This window comes from Sceloporus occidentalis, unplaced genomic scaffold (genome assembly GCF_023333645.1).
Source record: "Sceloporus occidentalis isolate IW3139 unplaced genomic scaffold, rSceOcc1.0.p SCAF_2, whole genome shotgun sequence".
NCBI classification, from domain to species: Eukaryota; Metazoa; Chordata; class Lepidosauria; order Squamata; family Phrynosomatidae; genus Sceloporus; species Sceloporus occidentalis.
In genome coordinates this window covers 206,171,836-206,185,040 of record NW_028316982.1, presented here as the reverse complement: position 1 = coordinate 206,185,040, position 13,205 = coordinate 206,171,836, and the positions used below count along the sequence as shown (strand labels likewise).

Below are 13,205 nucleotides of genomic sequence, written 5' to 3'. Positions count from 1 at the left end.
CAATTGCAGCTAAAAGCCTGAGGGCATAAAACACAATTAAAAGATAACAAAAGTATATCCCTGCCAAAGCCCAAACCAATAGATCTCTAGGGTTTCCTAAAGGCCTGCAAAAAAGAGACCAACTGGTAACTTATTCTGGAGGAATGAAGCCACTATGGAACAGTCTCCTTCCTTTTTGTATTCACCAAACGTAAGCCCTTAGTGGCAGTAAATGAAAATAACCTCCATAGCTGGCCTTAAAGTGCCAGCAGGCTGAAAAGGATGAACTTCAACTAACTTAAAATCAAATTGTTTAAAGGTGAAACCTGGCTGTTTAAATTGAACTTGAAAACACACCGGCAGGCAGATTTCTCATGCTTGGCTCCACTAATATCCATATAATCATTATTCTACATCAAACCTAAGTTCCCTAATCATCTTTACAACCCACCTGCATAAAGGTTACTGTAGTAATCTACAGTGGCATTGATAGTTCATATCTTTGTCTTTGGATAGACAAATGTTATCAGCACTACCTTCTTAGACAGCTTATCCAGAAAGGGCTGGTAGCACTGTAACACCATGCCTCCTAAAAGCCCAATCCAGGCAGTTGACTCAGAAGGACTCAGTGAAGGACTCAGAAGGACTCGGTGAGATCAAAATCCAGTGAGAGGTCTAGGAGAACTGGCAAGCGTACTCTGGACCTATCTATTTCCTGGTATTAGGGTGGCCAAGGCTTTTTCTGGTCCCAAAGTCAGACCTCAAATCAGACTGGAGCAAACAGTACACCCTTGCTATCCATGGAGGATCCGTTCTGGATCCGTCCCCCCACAGATAGCAAAAAAGTGCAGGACTTAGTCCTGTTCTTTTCAATGGGTGTGCACTCCCCTGTGCACTGCTGCGTGCGCCCATTGAAAAAGCTAGGGCTTGCCATCCACAGAAGCTCAAACTGCGGATGGCAAGCCTGCGGTAAGTGTGGGCACACTGTAATAATCATCATCTAACACTGCTAAGCTTTCTGTTGAAAAAAGTATAGTATGATTGTTGTGTGCCTTCAAGTTGTTTATTACTTATGGTGACCCTAAGGGAACCCTATCGTGGGGTTTTCTGAGGCAGACACTTGTCCAAGGTTACCCAATAGGTTTCAGTGGATGAGCAGGAATTCAAACCCAGGTCTCCAGAGTTGTAATCCAGTGCTCAACCACTCTGCCACGTTGTAAATGGTACAAAAATGAAACCACCTTCCAGCACTTCAATGTGACAAAAAAAAAAAAAAAAAAAAGACAGCCAGTGTGCTATACAGATAGCGAGTTGCTTGGTTGTCATGGATCCAGTTGAGATGAAGCAGCACTCTAGGACCTGATTGAAAAGAGTGGGGGATGTTTGTTTCTTCATATAGTTTGCAGAAAGGAATTCTTAACTACACAAATCTGAGAAGGGATTTCATAATATACTGTATATACTTGACTATAAGTAGACCTCATGTTTAAGTCGAGGACAGGTTTTGTGGCCAAAATTATAGATTTTGATATGACCCATGGAGGTCAAGAGTAGAACTAGAAACATATAACAAAGGATGTAAAAAATGAAGCGAAGGCAAACAGTGCCAAAGAACTTAGAAAATTCCAGCAGGCATAACTGTTTTCCTCACCCTAAAGGCTGGATGAATGAAGAGGGAAGTATCACTGTTATTTTCCCACTCAGGCATTCAAAAAGGTCAGAAGTGGTACCATGGCAGAAAGAGCAGAGGGAGGCCACTGTTTCTTTAGGTTCTTCTGGGATGGACTAAGCTCTCACCTTTCACTACTTGACTCAGAGAAGGGGATGGTTCCTTTTTTTGATAAGAATTAAAGTATAGTAGTTACAATCACCAGGGTTTTTTTTGGGTCAAGCTTTTACTAAAATGTATAGACTTATACATTAGTATATACATAATACTTTTTTTCATTATAGGTGAATAGCTACCATTCATATTGAGAAGCGTAAAGAGCTTTAGGAACAATGTTGTCAGGCAGACAGAATCTGCATACACAGCCAAGTATTGGAGGCGCTTGCTCTTACTGACTTGAACTACATGGGTAGATAGCTTCAAAGTCAGGTGGAAGAAGTGTGGTGTTTCTAGTGCATCTCTTTCGTAACAGACCACAACCCAGGCTCAGGATGAGGGAACAAACTTGCTTGATGGACAGGGATGGCCTTTATATCAGCCCTGAAAATTGTGCTGTTTGCTTTGAGGAAGCATAGGTCAAAGCAAACCTACCGTATATACTCAACTATAAGTCAAGAAATTTATGCTCAAATATTGACCCTAAAATCTGGGGTCAAATTATACACAGGTCAATACAGTTACCATGGCTTTAGATCAACTGGAGGACAGCCAACAACAACAATAACAAACTGTAATAATGCTCATAAAGCTCCTTTAAAAAGTAGCCCTGATGTCCCACTCTCTGTGCCTTGGCAGCGCTTGCTGAAAGAGCTGCGAGGCACCCGTGTGAGTGTGCATGTAGTGATTCCCTTCTCAATCCTATCTCCAAACTTTTCTTTCTCCTCTTTGCTTTTCCCCATTTTCCCTCTGTTTGCAAACTGATCTCCAAACCTTGCCTCCTCTTTGCATTTCCCCATTTTCTCTCCATTTGCAAGCTGATCTCCAAACCTTGCCCCTTCTTTGCATTTCCCCATTTCCCCTCCGTTTGCAAGCTGATCTCCAAACCTTGCCTCCTCTTTGCATTTCCCCATTTTCCCTCTGTTTGCAAGCTGATCTCGAAACCTTGTCTCTTCTTTGCATTTCCCCATTTTCCCTTCATTTGCAAGCTGATCTCCAAACCTTTGCTTCTTCTCCTCCTCCTCCTCGCATTTCCTCTGAAAACCAAGCTTCTCCCCCCCCACACACACACTTTGAAGCCAATCTTAAAATCTGTCTCCTAAATTCTGCCCTCGACTTATCCACGGGGCATATCAAAATCCAAGATTTTGATCCTAAAACCTTCTACACAACTATATACGGTAGTCTTCCTGTTGCTTCACCTGTGCTAACTGTATTAGTAATGCAAGGATCTGGAGAGGCTAAAAGTGTTAGTGTAAAAATATGACCCATTTGCTTGCTTGTCTCCGCCCATCAGTCTGGATATATTATTTATGCTGGTAGAGGAAGGAAAAGTTTTTTAGGGTTGTTATAAGGCAGTGATGCCGAACCTTTTGAGGTCGCCATGCCAAGGGTGGAGCTTCTGTCCTCTGGGGGCAGGGGCCCGTGCCAGAGGCGGGGCTTCCACTCTCCAAGGGCGGGGCTTCCACCCTCCAGGGACGGGGATTTCCCTCGTGCCCTTTCCCGGCCTCCAGCTGTCTCTTGAGAGACAGCTGGAAGTCGGGGGGAAATTGGGGGAGGGGTGACAGGTGTGCGCCTGCTCCTCCTGCCCTTCCCTTGGCCTCCAGCTGTCTCTCAGAGACAGCTGGGGACCAGTAAGGGCCCGTGGGGGGCCGGAGCAAAGAGTCCGCAGGCCCTGCTCCTGTCCTCAGGGCTTTGCCAGGCTGGAGGTGTCCTCCAAAGGACACCTCCAGCCTGGCGAAGTCCCGCGGGGAAGAGGAGGAGGAAGCCGGCGGCCCCTGCTCCTGTCCTCGGGGCTTTGCCAGGCCGGAGGTGTCCTCCGAAGGACACCTCCGGCCTGGCGAAGTCCCACGGGGAGGGGGAGGAGGAAGCCGGCAGCCCCTGCTCATCTCCTTGGGGCTTCCCCAGGCCGGAGGTGTCCTTTGAAGGACAGCTCCGGCCTGGCGAAGCCCCGCAGGCAGGAGGAGGAGGAAGCTGACGGCCCTTGCTCCTCTCCTCGGGGCTTCCCCAGGCTGGAGGTGTCCTCCGAAGGACACCTCCGGCCTGGCGAAGCCCCGTGGGCAGGAGGAGGAGGCTGCCCACCCTTTCTTCCTCAGCTCTTCACCCTTTGGCACAGAGCAAAGGGAGGCCGAGGAGAAAGAGTCTGGGCACGCGTCCCAGCCCCCTTCCCTTCGGCCCTTCACTCTGTGCCAAAGGGCTCCATGGAGCCCTTTTTTGCAGAGCGAAGGGAGGCCAAGGGGAGAAGGGCTGGGCACACGTCCCAGCCCCCTTCCCTTCAGCCTCCCTTCACTCTGTTCAAAAGGGCTCCATGGAGACCTTTCACGTGGAGGGATGGGAAGCCGAAGGGAAGGGGGCCGGGCACGCGTCCCAGCCCTCTTCTCTTCAGCCCTACCCTCTGCACGAAAGGGCTCCATTGATCCCTTTCACGCGGAGGGATGAGAAGCTGGGAGGGAAGAGGGCTGGGAGGAGTAGCCAGACGTGCACGCCTGTCTCCTTCTCCCAGGCGCCATTTTCTGGCTTCAGCGGGAGGCCCGAAAATGGCAGGGGGAGGCGGAATGGGCACGCACGTGCCTGTTTCGCCTTCTCCCTCACCCCGTGCCTGGCGAAATGGCGTCGCGTGCCACCCGTGGCACGTGTACCATAGGTTCATCATCACGGTTATAAGGGATAATACCTCTGCTGGCAGCAACTAAGTTGGTGGATGAAATACTGCAAAATGTGGTACATGGAACTAGTCACAGTTCTTGTGTTTTTCAGTTTGTGGAAGAATGTTGTATCTGGGATGTATATTTGCCCTGGCTTCTGGAATGTAGTTGTCTGACAACACAATAAATTGCTTTGCAAGGGAATGATTTATAAGCCTGCCTAGTCCAGCATTCATTTGCTGAGTCATTTGTAGTAATGATACCATTTACAGTGGTGCCTCGGGTTACGAAATTAATTCGTTCCGCTGTCAATTTCGTAACCCGAAAGGCTTTCGCAAGCCGAATCCCCATAGGCGCTAATGGGGAAAAGCCGCGATTTGGTGTGAAATCGCGCAGAAAAGCACCAAAAGTTTTTTCGTAACCCGAAAAAACTTTCTTAACCCGGAACAATAATTTCCTATGGGTTTTTTTCGTATCCTGAAAATTTCGTAACCTGGGTAATTCGTATCCCGAGGTACCACTGTACTCTTGCAAGGGCTCTTTCCTCTGAGTACACATTTTCCCAGAAGCTGAAATAGACTTCTAATTCACAGTGGGAAACTAGCATTTTCTTTCTATTTTTTATTCCAACTTCTACAAAGGTTCAAATAATAAAGATATGCTGGCCCATTCCTTTAGTAGTATACAGTAATTAGCAAATGGCATGACTACTGAAAAGAAGTCCAGAACAGACAAGTTGTACAACTGATTGTAAGAATATAATTATGTTATGAGAGACAAACTGTCAGAAACATAAGTAATTAATTGATTACAACTTGAGTCTCCCTTCTCCAGAATTCCAAAATCTGAAATTCAAAAAATTCCTGGTCCCAATCAAGATACTGAACCTGGATGTAGTTTTGAAACTCAAATTGATGATTGGCTATTTTGTTCTTGTAGTTCTCTTACACTTGCTTCTCTTGTGACAGCTGTAGTCCTGTGTTGATGCAGCTATTTAAAGCCATATGCAGGGAGAAATTTGAATTCTATTTTCCCCTTTCACATAACCACCTGATATCTTTTTATCAATGAGCTGTTCTTGTTGTTGTTGAGATGTGTGATACATCCTTTTCTGTGTGCTTACAGTCATGTTAGAATGGTCCCTTGTAGATTATATGATGGCTACCAGAGGTCTTTAGAATAAAACAACACAGTGCTAGAATTATGTTAACTAGCTGAGCTTATTGATGGCATATATATGTGATTGGGAGAAGTGCACTCTTGTAATGCTTGTGTGATTTGGGCTGATCCTAGATTAGGCTCAGTGTATACCAGTTGTCTACATAGCTAATTTGATGGACCCAGTAGCAATTGCTGCTACCTACCCATCCTACTTCTAGTATCTTTTCTGTATCATATGCATTAATTTACTTAATGTTGCAGATGAAGTTGACCAGCTATAGATCAAAATAAGACTTTGTCTCTTTATTTAAATCATATAAAACAGTCCTTGAATTCCTGGCTGCCAGTCCATGAAATTTTCCAAGAAACGCAGACATTGGGGACAAAGATGGTGCTGATCATTGGCATTTGTTGTGGGTGGGTAGATTGCCAGTTAATCACATTACATAGCTCAAGAGCACTCCTTAAAGCATATCCTTCAGCCTTTCCTTTAAGTAAACCAAGATCTTGTACTAAGTCAGAAAGAGTTGGAGGAAGATGGAGGCAAGATGTCTTCTTTCCTGAAGTATCAAGTAGTAGTGCAAATGGATGCTGTATTCTGGTTTTGACTAGCATGGATACTGTCAACATCACATCTGCTTTTACAGGCGTACAGATGGCAGCATTATTTGAATTCTTGGATCCTAATGGTGGGAGGTGGTGGGGGGATCAGTCTGTAGACACCCTTAGATTGGATGTTTTGTCATTTGTTTGGGAAAGTTCTCTGAGAGGGTTCTTTATTAGTATGAGTATTAGTATTGTATGATTATTTTTGAGGCAAAAATCTCTGCTCTTCTGATAGGGTAGTGATCTTATTGTTAATTCATAGTCAGCAATAAAGAAAACCAGCACCAAATGTTGCTGGCAGATGATGTTTACTCAGCCTCCTGTCTTTCAATTCGGTCCACTTCAAGCTGCTTGGCAAAAACATTGAATACTGACTGATAGTAACTTTATTTTCTTCCCTTCATCTGTCCCAGACATGTTATGTTTCCTTCTTCAGGGGGTAGATCTTCCAAAACATGACTTTTGGGGGCCTGCAGTGCCTTTATTCAGTGCTTAGTTTGGTAGTGCTCACCTGTGCTTGACGCTGTAGGTTAGTGTTAACTACTCTGTTGTAGTTAAAAGACAACCTCTGCCCTGTGTTCTGTTATGAAATATATTTTTGAATATACTAGGCCTCAAATGAGAAGCATGGCTGATAATTTTGGTGGCTGTGCAACTGCTGTCTTACCCAGTAGTAAAGCTGGAAAAACTAGGGCTTCATCTGCACTATAGAAATAATCCAGTGTGATACCACTTTAACTGCCATGACTCGATGCTATGGAATTCTGGGAATTGTAGTTCCCTCAACAGAGAAGGCTAAATGTTTTTTAAAAACTACATTTCCCAGAATTCCATAGCTCTGAGCCGTGACAGTTAAAGTGATGTCAAACTGGATTATTTCTACAATGTGGCTGCAGCCCAGGTCATTTTCCAGATTCACTAAAATAGTTTGTTTTGGCTTATTTTTGGTAGCCAGAGTGTAAGAGTGCAAGCTTACATACTGTTTTAGTAATAAAAATGCCTCCCTTGGGCTCAGCCCAAGGTCGGGCTGGCAGCAAATTGAAAAAATGATAGCTGATGTGTAAAGAATGCTAATGACTGCATATAAATGTTAGATCAGGTTTATTAATCTGATTTTATCACAATCTCTTCCCCAAAGTATTGACCACCTCTGCTAAAAAGGAAATCATTTTGTGTCATGTAGTGTGTTAGGAAGGTTGGTCAAAAAAATACAGTGCACCCTTGTTATACGCTGGGGTCTGGTTCCAATATCCCTCGTGGATAACAAAATCCATGGATGCTCAAGTCTCGTTAAATATAATGACATAACAAAATGGTGTCCCTTATAAAAAATGGAAAATCAAGGTTTGATATTTGAAATTTATACTTTTTTTGACCGTGGATACTTGAATCCTTGTATAAAAATCTACATATAAGAAGGGCCAACTATAGCTACAAGGTACTCTAGACATAACATTATTCAGGCATTATGAACAGCATATAAATGTGAAGGAATGTCTTTGTACAATGTCTTGTTTCTCCTCCTCTTTGCTGACTAAACTGACATAGATTTGATGACAAATTTAGACAATAACAAAAAGTGGTAATTTATTTGCAGATTAGGTTGATCCTTGCCTGACCCCACCTCTGATTTCTGTTGGACCATAGTAGATGAGAAAATCTCCTAGAATCCATAGCAATGTTTTAAGATTCCAGAAATGTGTGTCTTTGTGAGAGAGCACTTCATCTGGCTCAATGTCATCTGCACTGACTGGGTCTTAGGCAGATAGCCTTCCTTTCCTACTATCTCAGGTCCGGGACAGATCACCGAGAAACGGCAGCCTGCTGATGCCCGTTTTTGCTCCGCAGGGATGGTGCATCCCCCAAATGGCGCACCGTCACTGCAGAGCAAAAAAACCAGGTATTTCTGAGTTCTTGCTGCGACGCTGCAGTGTGTGGTTGCCATGTGGCCCCTAACCCTAGTATCGGCCCTGGTACGCCGCTTATTGGCAGTATGTACTGGGACACAGATTCCTTAAATACAGTCAGCCCTCCATATCCACAGAAATTTTATCCATGTATTCAACCATCCATGGCTTGAAATACTCAAAACAAATATAAATTCCAGTAAGCAAACCTTAATTTTGCTATTTTATATAAGGGATAGCATTTTACAATGCCACTGTTTTTAATGGAATTGAGCATTCATAGATTTTGGTATCCACAGGAGGTCATGGAATCAAACCCCGGCAGATACCAAGGGCCCCACTGTACTGAGAATGGAATCTCATTATAGCACGCTAGCAGAAATGAAACCCTTTCTACTGTTGTACCTCAAAAGCACTTGAACAGTTAAATGCCCTCTTAAATTGTACTTTTAGAACCCTAGCTTCTTTTTAACACCAAACTGGTATTTGATTGTGTTTACAAAATTATATGCACCATATCATCTAATGCTGTTCATTGTCACAGTTTTCAAAACATCTGCACACATATTGTGAATTATAACTTAAATTCATTTTAAAAATAAAAACTGTCCATTCTATATTGCAGAACTGTATTGAACTTGGATCTATTTTGTTTTCTTGCAGCAAAATGAAAAAGAGAACTTGCTGAAGGAGAAAGAGCACATCTTGTCAACACTGGTTGAGACAAAGCAGAATCTGACAGGACTTTGTCAACAAGTATGCAAGGAAGCAGCACTGAGTCATGAGCAAATACAGATTCTTGCAAAATACTCAGCCTCAGATTGCCCACTTTCATGTTTTATCCCAGAGAGGAAACAACCAGCGCCTTCTGATGCCATGTCTGCAGTGCCACTGTGTGTTGAATTATCTGCTGGTTTTTCTGTTGTATCTCCCAATGAGCAGAGTTCCACCTATCAGCATATAAAAGAAACATCTGATGCAGGATTTGATCAGGTGCAAGAATTGTGTCCAGTTCCTGTAAGAATAGCTGACAAAACATTGTGTTTGGAGCAGTGTGTGAAAAGTGGTAGTGGTATCACAGATTTTTGTCAACAAATGACTGACAAATGCACTACAGATGAATAATCTTTTTGTTCAACTCAGCCTAGCAGGATTGAAGCACTGGCCATTGAGTAGATAGGTAGAATTTTCCATAAAGTGTAGCTGTATTAATTTGTTTGTATCTATTCATCATCTTCCTTCAAACCTAAATGTATTTGTGGGCCTTTATTTTAAGGAGGATGTAAAGATATATCAAAATCAATATTGTGGTAATACCTTCATTAGGCCTTTATTACCTTTGCTACCTTTATGAAGGTAGTTTCATTATAAAAAATCTTTATTAAGTTTGTAACATGCCTTATCAGAAACAAAAGGGAATTCCTGAAGCTTAGATACTTCAAGCTGCAATGCATTAAAAAGTGAAATAACTGGAACAAACCTTTCATGTATTCAGTTCTCTTACAATTCTGGGTTAGGTGTGTTAAAAACAAATAAACGTGATAATATCACAAAACCTTTAAAACTCTCGTCCTGGAAATGTGAGGTCACTGCATTTGAGACCATGCCCATTCTTTACAGCTTTTCTGCCCTTCTGTGGTCTTACATGGTTCTGCTTAATCATGGAAATTTGTGCTTCCTGTTTCAAAATTGATAGGCAGTTGTCATAAGGAGAATTAAAATGATCAAGTCTTCTTGAAGGATTTCAGATGTTACCCTTAATTGTGGGACCAGTTCACTTTTATTTGAAACCTAATATTTAAAGTAGATACTTTTATGGATAAACCTAACAATTCATACTCAGTTTTCAATGGCTTGTACTTCTGTTATTATTATTTTTAATAGAAATGAGCCACTGGAACTGGAATATACCATTCATATTGATTCTTTAATAGCAATTTTAGCTATTAAAATAAGCAAATAGATGATTTCACTGTAGCCTGTTCTGCATTGTAGTAATTACAGAAAATCCATACTAACTGTTCTTAACAGAAGCTTTATCTACTGAACCTCAAACACTTTTGCTGGTTTACAAAATGTAAAAGCCAATGGAATTCTTCATTTCCTACCTCAGTACAGATATCAGTTTTATATCTGTGTTTGGAATATGATCTTTCTGTAATTATTGTTTACTTTGCAGAATTTTAGAATTATAAATTCCTATCTCCTCTAAAATGCAAAAATATTGATTAAGCTCACAATGATTTAATTTTTAAAAAGGTAAGTTTATGTTTAGTAAATGTAATGAAACATACATGGTGAACATTTGGCCAAATACATCATCTGAACAGTACTTGTAATAACCAGCACGTATTACAAAAACCTACACTACCTCATAGAGTGATTTCAAGATCATTCAAAGCTGCAGTGATATTCAAATACTTGTCACAAATTAGCATTACGAATTACAGTGTACAGACTTTTGACTTCATTGTGGAAGTTCCTTTCTTAGTTCATGTGGTTTCTTCTGCTTGTGTTCATTTTTCTAATGATAATTTAGGGAAGGATTCTTAATACAAATTTAGGTGGCTTTTTGTTATGTGCATTTAACAAGGGCATATAGTTCTTTTCTAGGAGTCAATGCTTTGTCTTTCCTACTGATCTATCTTGTTCTTTTAGGACAAATCAGTTTGCAGTGCCAAATTTGTTCAGGCATATAATGCAAGCATCTATACCAGGGTTGGAGAACCCACGATCCTCCATATGTTGCTGGACTCCCAATTTTCATCATCTCCAACCAGCTTGTAGGTGGTGAAGACTGATGGGCACAGTAGTTCATCAGCATCTGAAGGGCCACAGTTTCCCCACTGCTTGTGTGTACCCTGAATAGATAGTTTAATTTTATCTTGAAAGGTGTAACATTGACATAATAGCTTATGAAAATCATAGGTATCAACATTTTGCATTCTGATTATATCTTCAGGAACTGGATTTTCTGCCTATTATATGGTTGAGAGTGAGGCGGTCCTCCAGATGTTATAAGACTGCAACTCTCATCCCTCTTCATTGACTGTTCTTATTAGAGCTGATGGGAGTTGTACTTCAACAATATCTGGAGGGCAATGCATTTGCCACCTGTGTTTTGTAGACTGGCTAGTGCTAAGGTTGAAACAAACAGTCTCATTCAGGCTTCTGTTTCACAGAGTTAAACAATAAGACATGGAAGACTGGATCACTGCCCAGGAGAATAATAAAAAGGAAGCCTGTATGGTAATTGTGCAGTTGCTTAATAAATGTATTGCCTCTGAATTGGAATCCTCATTTCAATTCACATTCTTATAGGAATTGTTAAATATGCCTAGTTTTTAGATCTGATGGTGGGGTTGTATGGGGGATTGAGGTGGCTTAATGCTCATTCAGCTACCTCTAGAGAAGTATGTACAGTGATGTTTCAGGTTGCATGTAAACACTGAAAGGCTAGATCATCAGCTTGCAAATATTATGAATGAATTGCGAACATCAATGACAATTTTAATATACAAGAATCTCAGGTAAAACTTGTGTTTTTCAATTTCAGCTAAGAACATTTGGTTTTGAACATGTACAATATTTGCATTAAGGCATGTAAACGTAGTTTTAAATATTTGGGGCAGAACATTAGAAGTCCTAACAATAAATCAGCATAAAGATTGTAAAAAAAGAGTCCCCTGAACTAATTAGAATTGATTTTATATCTTTCATAGTGCAGTGTTTTCTAATGCAATAAAAACCACTATCCTTTCTAAGAAGGTCCTCATTTTGTAAAAGTTTGGCATTGTACAATTGATGCATACCAGTTGATTCATTTAGTACTACTAAAGCTGAACTCTGGAAATAACATTATTTATACAGTTTATATAATATATTAAAACAGCAAATATTACTGAATTGGAATAAAACATCTAAAACCATACTTGAAGTGATGTTTGTCTCATTCTTTATCATCTGAAGAAATAAACATCTTTTGTTACTGTTTGGAATTTTATTTAATTCTTTTACTTTTATTTTTATAATACATAATACACTGAATATACCAAACAATATCAAAACTTAGTCATAAAACAAACAAATATATATATATATATATATATATATATATATATATATATATATATATTACAATTGACGTCTTATATCCGGTTTCTCTCTGTATTAAATGAACAAACCTAATTTATTTTGACCCCATTATCTTAACTTTTAAAAGTTCCACATCTTTGAAAATTTAAATTTTCTTCTTACAGTATTGCAGTATTGGGGCCCAGTCCTGTTCTATTTTTTGTAACATTTTGTCTTTTTTATCTAGCAGTTAATAAATCCATACTCATATCTAATACATTTGAAAATTATTCTTTTACTGAGAGTATCTCAGAGTTCCATTTTTATGCTAGTACCAGTCTCACGTCTGTTATCATATATAACAGTAATCTACCACAATTATTTTCTATGTCTTTTGATTACTTATTTACAATATTTAATAAGTATATTTCAGGTAGCATGTTATATTTTGTTTAAGAATCTTTTATTTGTTTTAAGAATATTTTACTGTATGTATGTTATTCCAGGACGACCTTACTTCCATACAATTGCAGCCCATGTGATACTCCCCTCCAGTAGCATGGTTGCATCTCCAGCACTTGTTACTGTATATTTTATAACATTTCACCAACTTTATTGTAGTTAGATATCAATGGTGTTCCATTTTAAAATATTTTTCTTTTTAAGTCCTGGCATCTGGTGAATCTTTGTGTTCTCCTCCTTGTTAAGTCTCAGCTATCCAAATCGATATATCTCTTCCAGTATCCTTTGCCTACTTAATTGTTGTCTCTTTCAACATGTTCTGTTCTAATTCTCTTTTCAACAATACATTATAAAATGTTGATATCAATTTTGGCCATTTTGCCTTATGGCTTTGTCCAATTCATTTTCATTTTCTTCTAAGCCTTCTGTTTTATAATCCAATTTAAATCTATCTGTCAGTTTATTTTTGAATCTAGTTCCTTTAAGTCTTCTAAAGATTTCATCTCCTAGTGTCCTCTATTTTGTTTATGCAAGTTATCTTGATAT

The 13,205-nt window shown here is 40.2% G+C and overlaps 1 protein-coding gene across 5 annotated transcripts in view; it reads left to right on the top strand.

The window, feature by feature from the left end:
• BACH1 (BTB domain and CNC homolog 1) overlaps positions 1-12,054 on the top strand; it is a 41,111-nt gene extending 29,057 nt beyond the window's left edge. For all 5 annotated transcript variants that reach the window (XM_089512127.1, XM_089512125.1, XM_089512126.1 and 2 more), the window contains one exon: positions 8,787-12,054. In XM_089512127.1, the coding sequence (XP_089368253.1) occupies positions 8,787-9,248 (462 nt within the window). In that variant the 3' untranslated portion in view covers positions 9,249-12,054. The remainder of the gene's footprint in view (positions 1-8,786) is intronic.
• Positions 12,055-13,205: the final 1,151 nt, after the last annotated feature.